The sequence below is a fragment of the Heliangelus exortis genome, chromosome 3 (assembly GCF_036169615.1).
Source record: "Heliangelus exortis chromosome 3, bHelExo1.hap1, whole genome shotgun sequence".
Taxonomy (NCBI): domain Eukaryota; kingdom Metazoa; phylum Chordata; class Aves; order Apodiformes; family Trochilidae; genus Heliangelus; species Heliangelus exortis.
In genome coordinates, this window is record NC_092424.1 from 30,593,966 (window position 1) to 30,614,275 (window position 20,310).

The window sequence follows — 20,310 nt, forward strand, 5'->3', positions numbered from 1 at the left end:
TTATGCACATCTTACATATGCACATCTGGATGAGTTATGCACATGCTTCCTGCCACATCCTCTCCATATGAGAGAGAAAGCAAGGCAGTGAAACCCTGCTGGTTTTTTAATGAAACTGCTACAATTTGGCACTACAATATTTTTAGGGTCCAAAATCTTATGTCTGAGTATCTCAAGTCTGAGTAAGATTGCTTTCAGCTCTCCCAAATATCTGTGCATCCACAAGGACCTGTAGTATAAAAACAGACAACTCAGCTGATCCCAAGGGGCCTCTGCAATAACCTTGTGCCTAGGCAAGCAAAGCTGCTTTCTTCTCAGCCAAAAAAAGCACCATGCACGTTCTCATGTATTCCCCTTCACACTAAATGGCTCAAGTTTCTTTTCTCACCAGCTCTTGCCCAAACCTGCAACCTGTTCATGTTTCTTGTTACAGCTTGATTATGTAATAAAAATTTCAAGATGACTGCAAAGTAGTACAACATTATATATACATCCTCAACTCTGACTCTAAAGAGTACTACAGTTTTATGTGGGGGCTGTGAAATTGCAGGATTCTAGCAATGAAGATATATTGTGTAACAGGGTAATTAACAGAAAAAGCAAACCAGGAACAAAAACCTCCACAGTGATGCATCTTACAATCCACCTGGAATGTTCACATTCTTAAAGACAACATTCCACAAAAATTACAGAGATCCTTGTGCTCCAATAATGTTTCTAGCTTCGTAGAAGAGTTTGCAATGATTCACAGTTCTGGGCCCAGAGTTTCAATACTTCTCTTCTGCACAAACAAAAAAGTAATGGAGACCAAGTATGATGTGGCTCTTTGGTACAGCTTGACAACTGCTCAGGTTTCAAGAGCATGGTGGAACTAAAATTGGCAGCCTGATAAAGGTAGCTACAGACACCCCAGGTTGACACTGAAGATGATGGTCTCAGTTGCAGCCCCCTCCTTTTAACACACATCTTTGTTTGCTGTGGCTGTGTTAGCTTTCCACCCATCAGGCTCCCCAGATTTACCTCCCTTTGGGGTGGCTCTGCCAGCTGTGAACAAGATGAGCTGTATCTTAATGTTAGCTTATGCTGCCCACGAAAATCATGCCCTAAAGCCACAATCCCACAGAGACAGAAAATGGCAGAAACCAGCACTGGCACTACAAAAGCTGTGAGGTAGTATTGCTTCTCCACCCTACCGTACTTTCTCTTTCAAGTCAGAAGTGAACTAAATCAAAGTATCTCCAGGCAAGTATCTGATGCCCTTTGGATTTACTTAGCACTAGAAACTGGCCTTCGTTCCACCGTTACAGGGCAGGTCTTTTGACTGAACTCACTACTACTGTCTTCTAATCTCAAATGTATAACTTGAAGCAGCCACGAGGATGCTGACTATTTCCTGCACCTCTATTGATGTAGTCTCTTGTAACACAAAGCTTAATGCTTGAAGGGCAGTTTAGAGCCTAGAGGAGCCACAGGAATCACACTGCATATACTTTCAGAGCAGTGGGTGCACAAAGGGTGCCATTAAGCAGCTGGACAAAGGTGTTCCACATCAGGCTCCCTGCTGTTTAAACTGGAAGATAAAGCAAGGTAAGAGAAAGACATACACAAACATCAGTCACCTGCTGTTTCTAATTTTCCTGGTTAGTCTACCAGGAAACTGTCCTACCATGAAAACAATACTAGAGATTTGCAACCTCTGAACAATTCACTTACAGATGTTTAAACTCAATAAACACATTCTTCCAAATAATCAGCATTTACTCCCCTACATCAGTTACATTTACATAATACATAATTAGTATGTATCAGGGAAGTAACAGTCTTTTTCCCAGCCTTAGGTGTATTTACCATTTCAGTCTTTTGTCAAAGCCTAGAAACAGTAAATGAAAGTCCTGAGATTATAGCAGGGTACTGGGTACAAAATAATCTTTTCCATAGCAATCATGTAACATTGGAACAATTTGTACAGACTGTGAGGCTGCAAGATAATGAGGTCAGAATAAAAAACAAAACAAGATAATCAGAAAAAGCACCACTGACTCCCAATAGAATGTGTTGGGTTTTTATCCCTGAAATACTGCAGTCTCATATATTCTGAAATAGGTTACAAATAATTTGCACAAGTGTTTAAACATTTTCCAACCCCAGTAGATTAGGCAAGGTAAGTAAGAAAACAATTCTTCAGCAGAAAAATAAAATCTTAGGTCTTTTCTTCACCAGCAAGATACCACTTAGGATCTTGCTCCTGAAGCAGACTGCTGAAAGAGCAGTTTTTATACCCTGAGGAACAGAGAGTACCTGACATAATTCTGAAGCATATGCAATAAAAGCAGCAACACACAAGCAGTGCTCTGCTTTCCCTCCTCTAACTAAAAAGCACATCAAAGCAAAGAACCACAGGGCTCTCTTCACACAGCCAAGAGCCACAGGCTGGGATTCAGAGCAATAAGGAGAGGAATCTTCAGTAGGATTTCTACAGGCAGTGGATGACTACACCTTGTAGAGAGCCCCACTGCTTCCCTTTAAATAGGACTGAAGTCCACCCATGCCCTGCAGCAGCGACCCAAAGAGGCCTACCATAATCCCCCTTTTACTGGTTCCAGCTGATGGCTCACTCTTGGCTGGGAAAACTCCACAGTCCCAAGGCAAACCAGCTCTGCTCTACAAGGCATGGGTCCTGAAAATATTCAAATATTTAAAGCAAAAAGTATTGTCCTGTCTTACATTTGTACTACAGAAACTTTCATACACAGACATGATAAACCCAATCACAGTCAAAACTAAAACCCACTGGCTTTTAATTGCACACCCTGGGTATATTAATGTTATCACACTAACAGTCAGCTGTGCAAGGTATAGAAAAGTAAAACAGAACTTCACTCAAGTTTCTCAAAAGCTATGTTTCTGAAAGAAGAGTATAAAGTTTACTTTTAAATTATTACTGAGAACTGTCATTCAGGGTAGAGTTTTACATAACAGCACAATTTATATTTGGTTCACCCTTCCTCCTCATTATCAGTTAAGCAGTAACAAAAATATCACCCTTAAAAAATCAATTTCACAGAAAAGGCTGGGAAAGAAAAAGGAGAAAAAAAACCTTATAGCAACCTGCTGCTTCACAAAATGATAAAAACTGTTCCAAACTTTTAAACATGCATGCTCACTGAAGAGAAAATATACTGAAGATCCATCAGCAAAGTTCATTTTTCAAAATAGTATGTTTAACACAGCAAGTTCTCTCCCAGCTCAAAAACCTCCACAATCTTCTTGGACTAAACAGTTTCTTACCCTCAAGGAAAACTCAAGTGATAAGAGGATATTTCATAAAACAAAAGTCCCTAAGTATATCCTAAGCACTTCATCACAGACATGTTTTTGGTCTCCTCAGTGTTACAAGAGACTTGGTTTATTCATTTATTTTCATGCATACAGTATTTTTCATCAAATTTCCATGGTCTGCCTTTCACAGGAGCTAAAAGCACTCATCTTCACAGTGAATTTGCATCTTTGTAGTGAATTTGTCAGAAAGGCAGCAGGTTTATTGAGCAATGGGAGTGAGCAGTTCCATTGCACAGCTTCAGACACTTTTCCAATTAGAGGATAGGCAGATATCAAATTCACCCTCCTGTAAGCATGTTTGGTAATCCAACTCAGAATACAAATTAATTAACTTAAATTTTGAAAATGTCCAGATACCAAGAGAAAAAAATCCACTGACAAGTGAGATCATTAAATTTGAAGAACCAACTTTTGATATTACTTGATATGTTAAAAAAAATGTTAATCTTCTCATTTTATCAGAATTTATGAAGATAAATGAATCAGCTGCAGAGGAGCAAAAGGATTCGTTTCAGATGCCAATTGTCCTACCTTTTTCATGGATTAGTTTTCATCAGGGGAACAACCCAAATGAAATCCTTCTGTAGCTATGAGACAAAAAAAAAGGAGCAGCAGGAGCTGAACACCAGAAAGGAGCACTGGGATGGCTTCTTTTGGCAACTGCCTAGTTTTACTGGATTGGATGCTACACAACATTACACCCTTGATCATTTTAGCAAACTAAATTCGCCAACAAAATATGAACAAAGTAGCTACAACAAACACTAGTGCTAGTGCCAATAACAATGGAGCTGGTGAAAATCCAGTCAGGGAAGCATGACTACACTTTTATCCTGTTATTGTGCTACCCAATTATGAAAGAACTTGGTGTCACGGCCTGCTGCACGATGCCTACGAGTCCAAAACAAACAAAACCCTTCATATTGAATTCCAACTGCTGAAGACCAAGGAAATCCTACCTACAAAGCAGCTAGTATGAGCAAGTGCCAGTGACATGGAGGAAAAAATAACCTAATTTAAATAAAGACAAGAACAACCAGTTTCACAATACTTTGTCTGAATATTGTCATTCTATCAACACAGTATTCAGGCTTCTGGAAGACAAATGCCCACTTTTTAAGAAGAGCTAATAACCACCCATTTTTTGTATTTTAAAAAAGATCAGAGACAACAGAGCAAGAGCTCATCAAGTACTGTGCAGTCATGGGCAAGTTTATAAACTACATGTAGTGAAACTGCCTCAATCCAGAATCTTCCAGACAAACCGAAGATGGAAAGCAGCTCAGACTCCTTTTCAGCATAATGCAGAGGTTTTGTGCCAGTCGTCGTTTTTAGTTAAATATTGCATTTTGGGATCCAGTGATAAAACAAAATTTACTGCATGGCCTTCAAAGACTAAAGACTGCTGAGAAAAGATATTTGCATTATTTATATTTTTGAAGTGTTTTATTCCTTTTAAGTTTCCACACATTATTAAATTAAAGACGTTCATTACACTTCAAGACTAATATTCTTTTAAATTGCTAACGTGTATTTCCTTAACTTGTGAAGACTAAGAGCATACTGAGCAAGTTCTATTTCTCTACTGTACAAAAATATTTCTTTATTTGCATTCAGCCTGTAAAGAGAAGAAACTCAAATCTGCATGTAAATGAAACAATACTTTCACAACCCTTATACATGCTAAATAAAATTAAATTACATGTCAAGACAAAAGTATCTTGCAAAGAGCTTCCTTAGCAGTTTTCTAATATGTCACCTTTCCAGTGTTTGTGATTATAAATTAAACTGACTTGAAATAGTATGTTCACTGTTCTTGCATTAAGAATATACCATATTCTTGTATACAATGTTCAAAATAGTGACCATGAAGGTCACTGTGACAACACAGAGAGCTTTGCACACTTCCACATAATGAAAGTTTTCATATGGTCACAAAGAGTATCATTCACTCTTTAAATGGAAACTTCATTAGCTTATAGTTGTGATTTTTAAAAAATCCTGAATAATTAAGCACAGATTCTACATAAAATTTAACTACTGCAGCAATTGCCATCCACCTCCTTTTGGCAGGCTGAGTGCAAAAGAGCAGTGTGGCAGCTACAGATTCACATTCCCTCAACAGAGAGCAATTTTATTATTTGTGATATAAAAATCTGAAAACTGGCTTGACAGTTCCAACCAAATTTTAGTTTAATTTTTATTTCACTTAAACCTCAAAATTCAGATGAAGAAACTGATTAAAATCTTAATCCTATTTATTTTGCACCAAGTGAGGACTTATCAGTATGTAGTGAAATATATCCAGAAGATACCATCAGTATCTGCTCCACTGCTGCACCACTGACTGCCCCCTACAATTTATAGATTTGCAATTTTGATTGCTGATTCTTGACCTATAAGAAAAATTACTTAGCTAAATGGCAGAATACACACAGCCTTTAGGCACTTCTCTAGCTCTAACAGCATCATTGCCTTTCCTGCACCTGAAGATGTCATGAAAGGAGCTTTTTTTCAGGGTTATGTTTTTCGGTTCTTATTTACATCCCCCTGTTCTCTCTTCAAATAAGAAAACTTAAGATAGGTCTCTTGCAACACGAGAATCTAAACTTTGTAATGGGTTTCAAGCACCTGGGATGCCTCCTAAGGATGAGTTGTGTAATATGTGCTAGACTAGTAAAGCTTTTGGTTTTGTTTCAGGTTTCTAGGCAGCACTATCAACTTCAGTTTTACAAGTAATACCAAATGAAAATATAGGGGATCTAGTAGTTCTGCTGATAGAAAGCATAGGTGAAGGGCAGGGAAAGGGTTAAAGCAGCATTGAGAGCTTCAAGCTCCAAACATTCTCTAGGGGACAAAGGCCACATTCTTCTAACATTTGTAAAGGCTTACTGGGAATCAAACACTACTTTTGTGTCACTGGAATGACAACTTCTATCACAAGAAATATTTATTGCATCATAATCTGCATGACAATAAGGCAATAAGGAATCACATTTCTGTCTTCAGATTCAACTGGTATTTCAGAAGGTTCTTCACAGGCATCAGGGGCACTCTCAGCCTTTAAAGTGCATTTTGATAAAGCCAGGATGGCCACATTCTCCTCTCCCTTACTGAGGATGCAGGTCACCACCTACTAATTTAACTACCTGATATCAGTTGCTGTGGAGAAGTTCTGACCTGAACTTGGAAAAGTACTGAAAGTTTTTCCAGAGCTGGTAACCACAATGACAGAAGCAACAGAGCCTATCTGCAATGCTTTGCAGGGACAGCTGGAAGTTAGGAAAAAAAGAAAAAAATTAGAAATCTACCATAGAACAATTTATGGTGGAAGGGAACTCAAGGCCTCTAGTTCCAGCCCTTGCTCAAAACAGGGCTAATTTCCATTTAATACTGAAAAAGAACAGAGATACCTCTATTTCTCTGAGCACACATTCCACAGTATGACCATTACAAAGGCCTTTGTTGCAGCTTGTGTCTGCTTTTTTGCTGTGCCTCTGCGAGAAAGCACCCAGCTTCACCTTCCCTACAGCTCCCACCCATGTGGCTGATGAAACCAGCAGTTAGGTCTGCCCATCAGTCATCTTCTCCAGGCTACAAACCCAGCTCCCTCCATGTCTCCTCATATTCCATGTGCTGCAGCCCACAATCCTGCTCCATGCCTTTCCACTGGACTGACTCCTGTTTTTCCATCTACCTGTACCACAAAGACCCACAGACCCACACTGGATTGAAGTACCCAAGACAGAGCCCCATCACTACCAAGAAGATGTGAAAAATCATGTTCCTCAGACTATTTTTAGAGTTGGAGCCCAGTGCATGGTCTGTCTTTGCTGCTGTAAAGATCACTCTGCTGACTCCCATTTATCCGACTTATCTGCCAGAACATGCTAAAAGCAATTCCCATGCTTCACTCCAGCAGGTGCCAGGGTGGCTCGAATCTTCCAAGAGCCAGGGCCTACAATTATATTTCTTCCTGTAGTCTCAGGGTGGCTTTGTCCACCTCTTCATCTTAAATGGGCAGGTGTGCTGCAGGTGCCCACTGTAAGCCCCCTCCACCTTGCTGTCCCTGTACTCCGAGACCCCTGGACCTTTACTATTACAGGACACAGAAGTCTGAGGGGTTTGGCCACAGCAGGACTAAAGAAGTCAACTGGAACTTTGTAGTAGTGCTGTGCACAAGTGTTAGATAGAGTTTCCCCCCAAAACTAAAAAGATTAAACATATTCAGCATGTGTTCCCTTCTCAGGGTGTAACAAGCACTATAGTATATTCTGCCACATTTCTCAGACTTTTCAGTATCTGAAAAACAGACACTACAAACTGAAGTTGCTTGATGTATTACAGTCAATTATGTTACATAATTAATATATTTGTCCTTCCTGTCTCTGCAACTTCATTTTCATTTCAAAAACTTGCTGACTATAAGGCAAGGAGCAAGAACCTTCTGTAGATGACTTCTGTACATACCACATGGGAGAAGTAAGGCTGTATCTTTTATACTTGTGACTAATAATTACTTTTTTAATGATGGAAAACCAGCCAGATATGTGCAGAACCCCATATCTTTCAGGATAGACAAGTATCAGGAACCCCTGTCTTCTTAGATTTCACTAGAAGCTGTTCCAGTAGGTTAACATTATTTTATCTTAAGCATATATACCATGTAAATTAATTTGGTTGTTACTGTATCTATGGTTAACATGGACTAGTGACATAACAGTGTTCTATTTATCCATACAGGTTAACACAGTGCAGATTACACACTAGTGAAAGATGATCCATTTAGTTCCAGAAGATGATTTGCACCACCTACAGGTCTTAGCAGAGGTTTGCAAGAGTCTAATTTGAAAGTTTTTTTAAATAAACAGACACCCAATTCAACACTGTGGGAATAAAAGTTAAATACCTCTTGAATAAGCAAAACAACAGGCTTACTCTAAAACACTGTCATCCAACATCAGTCCAGCCTGGTTAGTTTAGCCTAGTTTGGCAATATATTTGCACTGCTTAGTGTTAAATGAGATGCTTTAATGCAGCATACTTTAAACTCAAAAATAATCAGTAATCCACATTAACAACAATGGAAGCTCTGCTATTCTATGTACAGTAAAATAAAGTAAGTCTAGATATTTCCTTCTCAATCTATATTCTCTGAATTATAGTTAGTAATTCTTAAACAACCACAAGTATATAGTCAAGCTTATAGAAAACTTAGCAACAGCAAATCTCTCCAAAGATACTTGAATTTGTCAGTATGTCTCATCAGTCCCTCTAACATCTTCTCTAGTTGTGCTTGTTCCATTGGATTTTAAAAGGGCAGTCCCACACACTCTGCAGAGCTTTTAAGATGGGGAAGATGGCACACCACCAGTTTACTAGTAACATACATTGCTTTTATTCCAAAGACAAAAGATTATATTCACCAAAGCAGTACTTGAAAGCAAGATGCACTTTAGTGCAGGCTTAGCCACACTGCCGAATAAACTGAAAAGCATTACTAATATTTCAGTGTCTGTAAGTACAGATTAAAACAAACTACTGTTAACAAACTGCAACCCTGATGATTCTGTGGCTGGGCAAGACACAGGAGCTTACCAATGGACCACTTTCAACCTTGTACCACTTGGCTACACCAACCTTTACAAGTTTCACTAAGAGCTTAACTCCATTGTATTACACTCCTCCTTATTTAAACACAGCTTTTCCAAAATGCTATCAACATCAGCCATTCAGAATTGCAACACAAAATGCAGAGATGATCATAAGGCTTTACAAAACAGGTCAAGTTACATTTTCTGCTTATAATTTAACTGCACCATTAAAACTTAAACACTGTCCCTCCTCCAAACTTACAGGAATTCTAATGTAAAATAATGAGCAAGTAAGTCTGATACAAAAGTTAAAATTTCCAGTGTTCACTTTGACAAAAGAAAACTACAAACGGGAGTATTAACTTTCAAAATTTTAAAACTAACATAACAATAAAATTAAATATTCAATAAAGCTGGGGACAAATATTTAAGTGTAACAGTAGTAACATTTCTAGGTTATCAAGTTACTAGGCACCATTTTGCAAATGTATAGAAAAGTAGAAAATTTTACTGGAGAAGCAGAGGAAGTAATTCTCCAGAAATCTATAGAGTGAACTACTGTTTGCATAATTTCTTTGAACACCAATTTGCCCGAGCTAAAATTAGTAGCAGTGATCTGCACTAAAGCCCAAGAGCAGATAAGACATACCTGCAATGCTTTATCTGAAATATGAGCCATAAAGAAGGTATCAAAGTTAAATTCAGTTTTCTGAACTTTAAGACACATTTGAACATAACATTTTGCAATGCATTAACCTGCCATTCACTTGAGCTGCATGAAGTTTGTTTTTAGATTATTTGAATAGAGCTACATTTAGCCTGAGTTTTGTTTGCACAGTGAACATAACCAAGAGAAACACAGGCACATGTTCTCAGCAAAGATCTGCCAGTTTCTCTAAGGTTTTGTACCAACCAATGCTGCTGTTTATCAGCAGGATAGATGCATGGTGACAGGAAGTAGTAGGAAAGACCATGCATATTTGGACCACAATATCTAGACAAGGCATAACAAGAGTGCCCTACTGCAACCAAAGATAATTTTTTCTTGAAATATGGAAAGGTCACTACTGCTTGATTATCTGGAGGGCTTTTTGTTGTTGTTGCTATGGGATTTAGTGCAGGTTTTTTTGGCATGGGTAAACAAAGTGACAAAAATATTATACAGCTTGAGCGTCTTGTAATAGTTAACAAGTTGCTGCTACACTTCCTTAGCCTGTAGCATCAATCCTTTGACCATCTAAATATACCATACCCCCTCTTTATAATGTCATAACTGTAAAAAGCATTAAATCCAATACTAATCAGTCAAATTTTATCTAAAACACTTTCTGCACTAACTACAATTTGTTACAGGATAGCAAAAGATCACCACCCTTATTTCTTGATTGTGACATATTGTGCTTGAGAAGGAGCCTTCTATAAAATAGCTACCAACTTGTGTACATCTATCACACACATAACACTTACCTTTCTTCAATTCTATTTTTGTCCATAAGTGGTTGTTTGATCCACTGATTAACTAGTCTTTGTCCTTGAGGGGTTCTGCATTTATTTAGTAAACCAGCTAGAGACTGTGCAGCATTAGCATTTTCCACAGAACTCTGGAGAGAAAAAGAAAAGAGAAGAAAATTTTGTGAGGTTTAAAGACACCCATTGAATGGCACTCAACTTTGCTACCAAGGAAAGCTTGGTATTTTTTCCTGGAATTTTTTCCTGGATTCAACTTGGCACCCATCAAAAAAAGCAAATTAAACAGCACAGCATTAAAGCAGTTTCATTCTAGTTCCTGGAATATGGCAAACAAGGACAGGCATGGCTATTTTGGAACTAATCCTGACTGAACAGAAAAGTTAGAAATGTACCTAGTCACTGGGCAGGCTGCCCTTTGAAGAGGGGAAGTTAACATATACATAGATATTTGCCAGTTTGCCCTTTTTAAGGTTGAAAAATAGAGGTCCTGTCCACCAAAAGAAGCATTAAGAAACAGGACTTGGGTTAAAGGGCTGGAGATCTTTGGGGAGTGCTGGGGGGAAGGGACGTGAACACAACAGAATGAGGTAATTGGAGAGAACAGTTCTCCAAATTATCTCAAGCTTGCCCAGATCATCCTTGGAGTACTATAAACACCTCTAAACTTACTCTGTTCAGGTCACAGCTTACTATCTACAGTTGTCAGGTTTAGTATTAACTGGACTTAAGACAGCCATTTGGGCATTTTTCTTAGGTTTTTTGGTTTTTGCACAAACAGCTAGGAAGACCTTGTTTAAATAGAAATACAGCAGAAAGTTTGGTCCAACTCTTAGCTTTGAAATAAAAATCTCAACCCTCTCTAGCCAAGAACACCAGCAACTATAACAGCAGGCAAGCATTCAACCAGGAGCAGGCTTGAATGCCTGTAAACACTGGGATGTAGAAGTAGCACCACCACAACAGGGAAATTAATGCAGTGAGAAGGTACAGTGACACATTTAATGCCTGGAAAACCTAATCTATAACAAGTGGATGTGCCTATTTTCAGTTTTCTGGACAATCTGACATATGAAAAACTTCTGAATCCTAAAAAGTGTCAAAGTACATTATAAACAAACAACCTACATCAGCACACCTAACTTGGAAGCCTACAGCTTCATACAGTCAACTTCATCTGCTGCACTAGAAGAATTTTACCTACATACCTCAGAGAGCATATCAAATAAAAAAAATATTTTACCTTTGCTTTAGTGCCTGCCCTAAAACCTTCCCACAGACAGTTCACCACGCAGGCTACAAAAAAGCTTTCTGCTACAAGGCAAACCCCTTATTCCAAAGCTCACAACAGCTTTGTGACAGCTTTCATATCACAAAGTGCCTAGTACCTCCAAGGACTTATAAAGGGATGTAGCCAAGACAGTGTTGAACTTCCTAGAATATCTCCATGAAGCCTGAGAAGAGATACACCATTTGCTTCATTCCCTGTCATTAATTAGGATCTGGGGAGTTGTGACTGGTCAGGCTACTTATCAAGCAGCTAAGTATATTGCAAAATACTTACCTGAAAGAGATTGAGGGCTTGAACAGCTGCATTATCAAGAACCATATATTGACTAAGATCAAAAGTAGTCAGTTCAAATTGTCCAAAATTAGACTCATCTGAAAGCAACTCTAAAAATTTGATAATGGCTGACAAAGATGAAACAGCAACCTGAAATTAAAAAGACAAACACGCACCACATTCTAGTAAGAAACACTTCTGAATTGAGGAGTATTTGATAAATGCACCTAAAAAATCACTATCAAGGAAGACACCGAGCCATGCCTACTCCTGACAGGCTATGAGAGATTCGTTTTGTTTGACAAGACTCCATTTTCATAGGGACATTCAATAACACTGCCACATCTTTCTAGGTAGGTGCAAGAACAACTAATCGAACATTTGCATAATCTCATAAACAAAATTTAAAGTACATGGCTTGCCAGTTTTCTAAAGCTGTTATCAGGATGTTTCTGGCCTAGGAACACAAACATGTTATTGCAAAAAAACTGAGATATCATGGATCATCTCAGGGCATGGTTTCAGGGTTAGTTTTCAGCCAGAACAAGGATCTGATCTGACTCACTGCATGGCCTTATAAATGCTAGTGCCAGTACAGGAGAGGGAGAGACATGACAGACTTGTTCAGCTGCTACACACTTCAAACAATTTTAACCTGTTATGAAATCAGGCATTAAGGAGAATAACTCTGTACCTTACATATGCAGTGAACATCAACAGTGAAGGACATTAAAAAAAAAAAAAATTAAAACATGTTTATCTCAAGAAAATGACCCTTATCTGCAGCTGAGGAGAAACATGCTCAGTTCACATGAAGGCACTAAATCATATGCTTGAGCCATAAGACCATATAAAACACAAAAATATCATAAACATTACGTAAGTTTTCAAATACCAATTTTCTTGTAATGCAAAATGATCAAAGTATTGTATTTCAGCCCTAGATAAGACTATGAACTGGAAGAACTCCTTTTCCACAATCTGTTATCTTACCAGAGCTTAGTACTTTAAAAAAGATAAGTAAAAGGTTTTCTCATTTCTTTCTAAGACCCCTGGAATCCAGTTTTAACACCAATTCAAGCTAAGCAGAGCTGCTAAACACTTCAGCAGGAATGTAGCTTAATATACCATGGGTTGTAAAATATATTTTTTCCTAAGTGTGGAAATCCAGCATAAAACAGGACAAGCAAGGGCAGAGGACATCAGTTCACAACAGGTACTAATATCATTCAAAAAAACATAGAAGCACATTACACTGCTCTGTGCTCACCTGCTTTTCCATCTCTGGTAATGCTGCACTATTCATTTCTTCTTTTTTTGATTTTAACAAGTGATTGAGATCCTGAACAATATCTTTTGTTGTGAAATCTGCCTTCTTCCTGTCTGTAATCAGGATTCCACTCCTCTGAATGACCTGTTGTCCACAAACACACACAGGCATCAATTCCTTTCAATATTCAGGGGAAGATGTTCACCATGCAGAAATAAACCCCGAAGAGATATTTATTTATTGCTAGCTTGCAGAGTAAAGAATGTCAGACAAGATTTTACCCTTAGAACTACTTTTGCTGATTAAAATGCAAACGAGTCATCAGACAATACATTTTGTATGTGTAAATCAAAACTTGAGGAAATGGTTAATGTATCACTCCTCCATTTTTCCATAAAACATGGACTTTAGCTAGTAAACTAGAACACAGCTTTTTGGATAGTTTTGTCCAAGTGTAAGCCACAATGGTTCCCTTACTTGTCGTAATTTTCCCATCTCTCCTGCAGTCTCTCCTCCTGGTAGCACACACTCCTTCGGTCCCAGCTGAACCAGTAGAGCTTCAAGGTTTGAGAACTGATCATTATCTGGAAACTCACAGACACTCAATTTTCTCAGAGTAGTGTCGACATACCCCACACCTACTACTCTTTGTCCATTAGCAGTAGACAGCTTAATTCCCACAACCCCAATGGCTGTTGACATATCACTGTTGGCAAAGAGGACTTCCTCAAACTGGGCAAGATTTCCTGGAGAACCCTATTTAGAAAAGAAATATTAAAAAACCTGCACACACATATACTTTTTTTTTCTTTAAAAAGGACAACAACTGATAAAATTAAGTATTGAACAGTCCATTAATATGTAACATACAGGTATTCTACTTTTTTAACCATTAAAATTTACAAATCATCTCAAAAAGGGAACTACTTCAGGTTTTCTTTGTTTCTCAGCATATGGCAAAGATACGGAACACGCTCTTCCAGCCTTAGAGCCCTTGAAAATACAGAGATATATAACAGACTGCACTGCATAATTTACCATCATCAATTGATTTACCATAAATTTACAATTTACCACCAATGTCAGTCCTCAAAAATCCCACAACTTCTAGCTGAGGGTCTCAAGAAAGAGCTATAGTTTTGATTTTTATTGTTTTTTTTTTCCTTACTGTAATGTCAGAATTACAAAGAAAAGGTTGAAAAGTGTACCTTGTATGCTAAATACCAGTCATTTTCTTTGATAGATTTACTCCCTGCTTTGTTCTTGTAAACTTCAACTCTGTAATGACGAACCAGAAGCAGATCTCTCACAAAAGACTCAAAGTTCATTTTACTAAGCACAACACTCTCAAGCTTCTGAGCTCCTACAAAAAAAGAAAAAAAAGAAAATTACAAGGTTCATGAAGTTTATTTTCTGTCATCAAAATCCCCAGGAACAGCCTTCAGGAAGGCCTGTTGACAGAACAGACTGTCATCCTATTTGCACTCAGAAGATGGCATGACACACCTGCCAAGATATTTCCCTCTTACCCGATATATGCTATAAAAAAAAACACATTCTCAAAAAAAGTTGGAAAGGGTACATTAAAGCCTTTGAACCTTCCTAGTATTTCTTGCTTCTGTTCCTGCAAGGGTGCAGGCAGTTGAACAAACGTAATTCCATGCAGCTGCTAAGAGGAATAATACCATGCTTATCTCCCCACCTCCTGTGCCAGCCTTTGCACCATCCTATTCACAGAACAAGGTAATTCCACTACTGAACAAACTGAGGTGTTGGGTGAGTGTATCAAGCTCTCTGCCAGACTGACAAGTCAAATTAACCCACACTGGTGTCAGATACATGAGAGCTGGATGACATATAAGTCACAAGCAATAGACAGGGATTATGACATCCCTCCTCTCAGTAGCAACACTTTAATGACATATGAATCTCTTCCTCCCTTTACGTTAACAGCAAACTTCTATATCCATGAGAACTTATGGGTTTACATTAAATAGGATTTTTTCATTTCCTCTCCTCTTCACAAATCAACATCTGCAAGCTCCACCATATCATACCAAGAGATAAATAAGAAGCAACAGGGGGTGGACAGAAGAGAAACCTTAAGCAATATATAATTCAATATTATTTATTTCTGCAGGCCATCAGTAGTCGAGCATTAAGTTACTAGTGCCTGCACTACAGAACTGTATGAGCCCAACCCTCAGTTGTCACAGATGCAATCATTTTCAGAAAGGGAAATCTGCTAGTACTCTGGAAAATCATTAAGTGTTGTTAGCTTCTGCAGCATGTTGGGCTCAAATACCTATCCACATCTGACAGTTCTGCAGTACGAACTTATGTAAAGTCACAGCTTTTGTGTACACTCAGCTCCATGCCTGCAGATACGTTCCTACATTTGTACACCTACATCTGTCACATGCATCATACTCAGAATGGCTGCCAATTATCACTGCAGAGCTGCAAGAGCCTGAAAAATAACGATTTGCATTCAATTGTGCTTGCTTCGAAGCAATGAATCACAGCAAGCATTAAACCCGAAGACCTCTTTTTATCACGCTTCCCACACTCACCAATGCAGGAAAAGCAACCTCTAATCCCCGCCTTCACCCTAAGGCTGCCGGCTCCAGCAGCCCAAAGCCCTGCCCGCTCTCACACCGTGCCCTAGAGCACCCCTCACACCCTCTCGCCCTGACGAGATCCCCATCGCTGAAAAACACGCTGCGGGGAGCTGACGTCCGATGGAGCCGATGTAAAGTAACGCCGCGACTGACCGCGGAAACACTCAGCCTCCCGACCCCAGTGACCCCCTGGAAGCGAGCGCCTCGCCGCTACAGACGCCACTGCTGTTCCGCCACCCGCCCCTCCCGCTCCCGCCTTCCCCCGCTCCCCTCCGGACACCGGAGGCCCGACACAGCCCTTCCATCCTCAGCGCGACGCCGGCAGGGTGGGGAGGGCGAGTCCAACCCGCCGCCCGCTCCGGCAGCGCTATCCCCCGCCGCCCCTCAGGCCGCCGGGCCTGGCCTTCCCCCGCCCCGCAACCCACCCGGTGCTCCCGCCAGCTGGCGAATGACGGCGCGGGTGCGGAAAAGCTCGCGGGCAGCCAGACGCGCGTCGGGTCCGTGCACTGTGTAGTAGTCGCCACGCTCGAAGAAGCGCACGGTGGTGTCGGGCTTCTCGGGCAGCGAGAGGACGGCGCGCACGAATCCCGCCTCGGTCCCCGCGCCCTCCGGCCACACCGCATCCCGCGGCGGCTCCACCGCCATGCTGCCGACTCCCGCCAACCGCCGCCGCGCGCGCGCGCGCCTAGAGCGCCCAATCCCTGCCCGGAGCGGCGTAGCACGTCACGCACGCACGCCCCGCACCGCCCCTGGAGGGCGTCCGCGTCCGTTGCGGGGCGAGTTGGGCCTTCCTGCGTGCCGTACGCTGCCATGGCAACTGTGTCAGCCCGGGCCTGGCTAAGGCCTCTCGGTGGGCGGCGGTGCGGCTGTGAGAGTGGCGGTGCGCATCGCCAGGGGTCGGTGCTGCCGTAACCTCAGCGCCGAGCCCCGTGCGGTGATCGGAGTTGCGTGTTTGTGCACAACCTCACGTCAAAACCGCAGTGCGCAGGTCTCATCGCGCGACCAAGGCCTTTCCTGAGGAGGAAGGGAGCTCCAGCCAGCCAGGTCACTCCGCTTTCTTCATTAGGAGAGTGTCCTGTGGAGCATGGAGGTCTTCAGGGCTCAGCGACCTGAGGATCTTCATAGACTGCCGGAAGGCAAATGCTGTAACACGGCCTGAGAGCAGGGCTGTCGCTTTACCGGGAACAAGAAGAGTGGAGGGTAACAGCCCTTCACTGCTTACAGGGGGGAAATAGTGTCCGGAGACCCCATGTGCCTCCTCGAGCACAGAGAAAGCAACTCTCACCTGCCTTGCATAAGGGGTTCACTCCTGCCTTACTCAAGTGTTCATGGACAGAAAGGGCACAGACAGTGCTCAGTGCAGTCCTGACCCGGGTTATATGCTGGTCCCCACACCCCGAGTGGTTTCCGTTTGTTTTTTTGGTTTTTTTGTTTGGTTTTTTTGTGTGTGTGTGATCTTTTCCCTGCACAGTCCTAAACATTTGTTTTGTTTTGTTTTGTTTTTCCTTCTCATGTGAAGACACAAAGGAATAGGAATGGTATAGCTGACAATATTTCATTCAATAATCACAGCTGTTTAGGAAAAATAGGAAATCCCAAGTTTCATCAGCTAAATCATGCTGATTCAAATTCATGGAAACTTCTCTTGGCTCACACCACTTTCCTTCTTTCCAGTCAGTTCCAAGTCACAAATTTTGTACCCCAGTTCAGCTGCCTGCACCCTATTATCTACAGCAAAATATGTCTTACATTTTATTTGCCTTATAATTTCTTTAATACTTCTCATTTTTGGTTTGCATACCTTGCTGCTTCAGAATGTTTCCTTATCTGTGTCTTACTGCTTCCTCTCTCATCTTACCATTTATTACCTCAGCTGCTCCTACCTCATCTCACAGGCTTCTTTTCTTCTTCCTGGCCTGTCCCTTGTCCCAGCTATGGAATGCTTGGGACTCTCCCCAGATTTCTCACCTGACTTCTTCCTTATTTCAGCATGGTAAATCAATGTGCTCATCTTTAATATTTCTTAGTGTCCCTGGGTGCTTTCCAAAAGGCCCCTAGAGGCCCATATGAGGACTACTTGAAGTTTTCACACTTCCTTTTACTACCCTGATACCTCAGTCTGAAGGTTTTGCCAGGTGCTGGTTGGGGCCCAAACCAGGACACCCCCACAGAGCCCCAGCTCCCTCAGCCTTTCCTCATAAGGGAGATGTTCCACTCCCTTCATCATCTCTGTGGCTCTGTGCTGGACACTCTCAAGCAGTTCCCTGTCCTTCATGAACTGAGGGGCCCAGAAATGGACACAATAATCCAGATGTGGCCTCACCAGGGCAGAGTAGAGGGGGAGGAGAACCTCTCCTGACCTACCAGCCACCCCCCTTCTAATGCACCCCAGGATGCCATTGGCCTTCTTGGCCACAAGGGCACATTGTTGGCTCATGGCCATCCTTCCATCCACCAGGTCCCTTTCCCTGCTCTCCAACAGCTCAGTCCCCAACCTGTACAGGTACTTAAGGTTGTTCCTACACAGATGTAAGATTCTGCACTTGCCCTTATTGTATTTAATTAATTTTTTCCCTGCCCAACTCTCTAGCCTGTCCAGGTCCCTCTGAATGGCAGCACAGCCTTCTGGGGTGTTAGCCAGCCCTCCCAGCTTTGTGTCATCAGCAAACTTGCTGAGAAGACACTCTGTCCCATCATCGAGGTCACTGATAAAGATGTTGAACAGGACTGGACCCAGCACTGATCCTTGGGGGACTCCATTAGTCACAGGTCTCCAGCTGGACTCTGCACCACTGATCACCACTCTTTGGGCATAGCCAGTTCTTAATCTATATCACTGCAGACTCTTCTACATTTCCTAAGTTTTCTCAGGATGTTATGGGAGACTGTATCAAAAGCCCTGCTAAGGTCAAGGTAGACTGCTTCCACTGGTCTCCCTGCATCTGCCCATTCAGTCACAACATCACAGAGGGCTACCAGATTAGTTAAGCATGATTTCTCCCTGATAAATCCATGCTGACTACTTCTGATAACCTTCTTCTCTTCCATGTGCTTAGAGATGACCTCCAGAACAAGCTGCTCCATCATTTGCCCAGGGATGGAGGTGAGGCTGACTGATCTGTAATTGCCTGGATCTTCCTTCTTGCCCTGGAGTGGCAGGAGTGACATTGGCTTTCCTCCAGCCCTCAGGCACCTCTCCTGTTTCCCATGATCTCTTGATAATGATGGAGAGTGGTAGGGTGACAACATCAGCCAGCTCTCTCAGCACTCTTGGGTGCATCCCATCAGGACCCATGGATGTGTGTATATTCAATGTGCATAACTGATCTCTAACCCAGTCTTCACTGACCAGTGGTGAGTCTTCCCTCCTCCAGGCTTTCTCCCTTATGTTGAGGGTCTGGAGTTCACAAGCGCTGGTCATAGGAGTAAAAAGTGAAGCAAAGAAGGCATTCAGCAACTCTGCCTCCTCTGCATCCTCTCTTATCAGGGCTCCTGCGCCATTCAGCAGTGGGCCCACATTTTCCCTATTCTTCCTTTTACTACTGATATATTTGAACAAGCTCCTCTTGTTTCCTTTAACTTCCTCTGCTAGTTCGAGTTCTAAACCAGCTGCTATGTCTGCTAAGCTGTAATTGCTGCACATTGCAGTGTTCCCTTCTCTGTCCTCTGGCTGGTTACACCTCTTCATTCTGCAGTTTGCTCAAGGCAGCTCTGCTGGGCTGCAGGCTCCCATTTACAAAAAGCCACCACCTAAAGTGGCAGCTAACACTCTTTAACGGGGCAACCACAGTCCATGAAAAACATCTATGTTATGACATCTCTTGCACAAAATACCACTGGATCAAACATCTTTCCTCAGCTTCTTCATCTGTTCTTCCAAGTCAGCTTGATGCACTGACTGATCTACAGAGGCCTAACTCTGGAATGGGACCACCTTCCTGTTGCCTGGCTTGGTTGCTTCATCATTCTGTTGCTAACAGGGTGCTTCCTGCTTTCACCCCTGCCTACTAAGAGTGACTGGAATGAAAAGATGGCTGCAATTGCTATGCTCAAAGGCCGATAGGAATGGATGCCAACCTAGACCTTAATAAATTTTGTTGCCTTCTTACGCATAAGTAGCATGCACAGAAAAGTTGCAAGGGCTTTTCAGTTAAGAAAACGGGTGCCCTTTAGCCATTTTACAGGAAAAAAGAATAAATAATAAATACTAATTAAACTTCGAAAAACAATTCAGTGGCAGCTCTAATGCTTTTGGGAGATGCCACCAGAAAATTTTGCCTTAGACAGGTGTGAGTGTATATGTATGTATAATGCAGCAGAAAAAATATTATCAAGAATATTTAGTTAATGTAAGTTTGGAAACATAAAATGTGGCTGTTGCCTTGTTAAGGACCTTTTAACTTTCTTTAATGCACTTTTTTCACTCAGATCAATTTGGCACAGCCATGCTCTATT

The 20,310-nt window shown here is 41.4% G+C and overlaps 1 protein-coding gene across 1 annotated transcript in view; it reads right to left on the bottom strand.

Moving 5' to 3' along the window:
- MSH2 (mutS homolog 2) overlaps positions 1 to 16,623 on the bottom strand; it is a 49,646-nt gene extending 33,023 nt beyond the window's left edge. The window contains exons 1-6 of the mRNA XM_071739838.1: positions 16,281 to 16,623; positions 14,443 to 14,597; positions 13,712 to 13,990; positions 13,235 to 13,378; positions 11,965 to 12,114; positions 10,401 to 10,534 (exon numbers count right to left, since the gene is read on the bottom strand). Coding sequence (XP_071595939.1) covers positions 10,401 to 10,534; positions 11,965 to 12,114; positions 13,235 to 13,378; positions 13,712 to 13,990; positions 14,443 to 14,597; positions 16,281 to 16,500 — 1,082 coding nt within the window. The 5' untranslated portion in view covers positions 16,501 to 16,623. The remainder of the gene's footprint in view (positions 1 to 10,400; positions 10,535 to 11,964; positions 12,115 to 13,234; positions 13,379 to 13,711; positions 13,991 to 14,442; positions 14,598 to 16,280) is intronic.
- Positions 16,624 to 20,310: the final 3,687 nt, after the last annotated feature.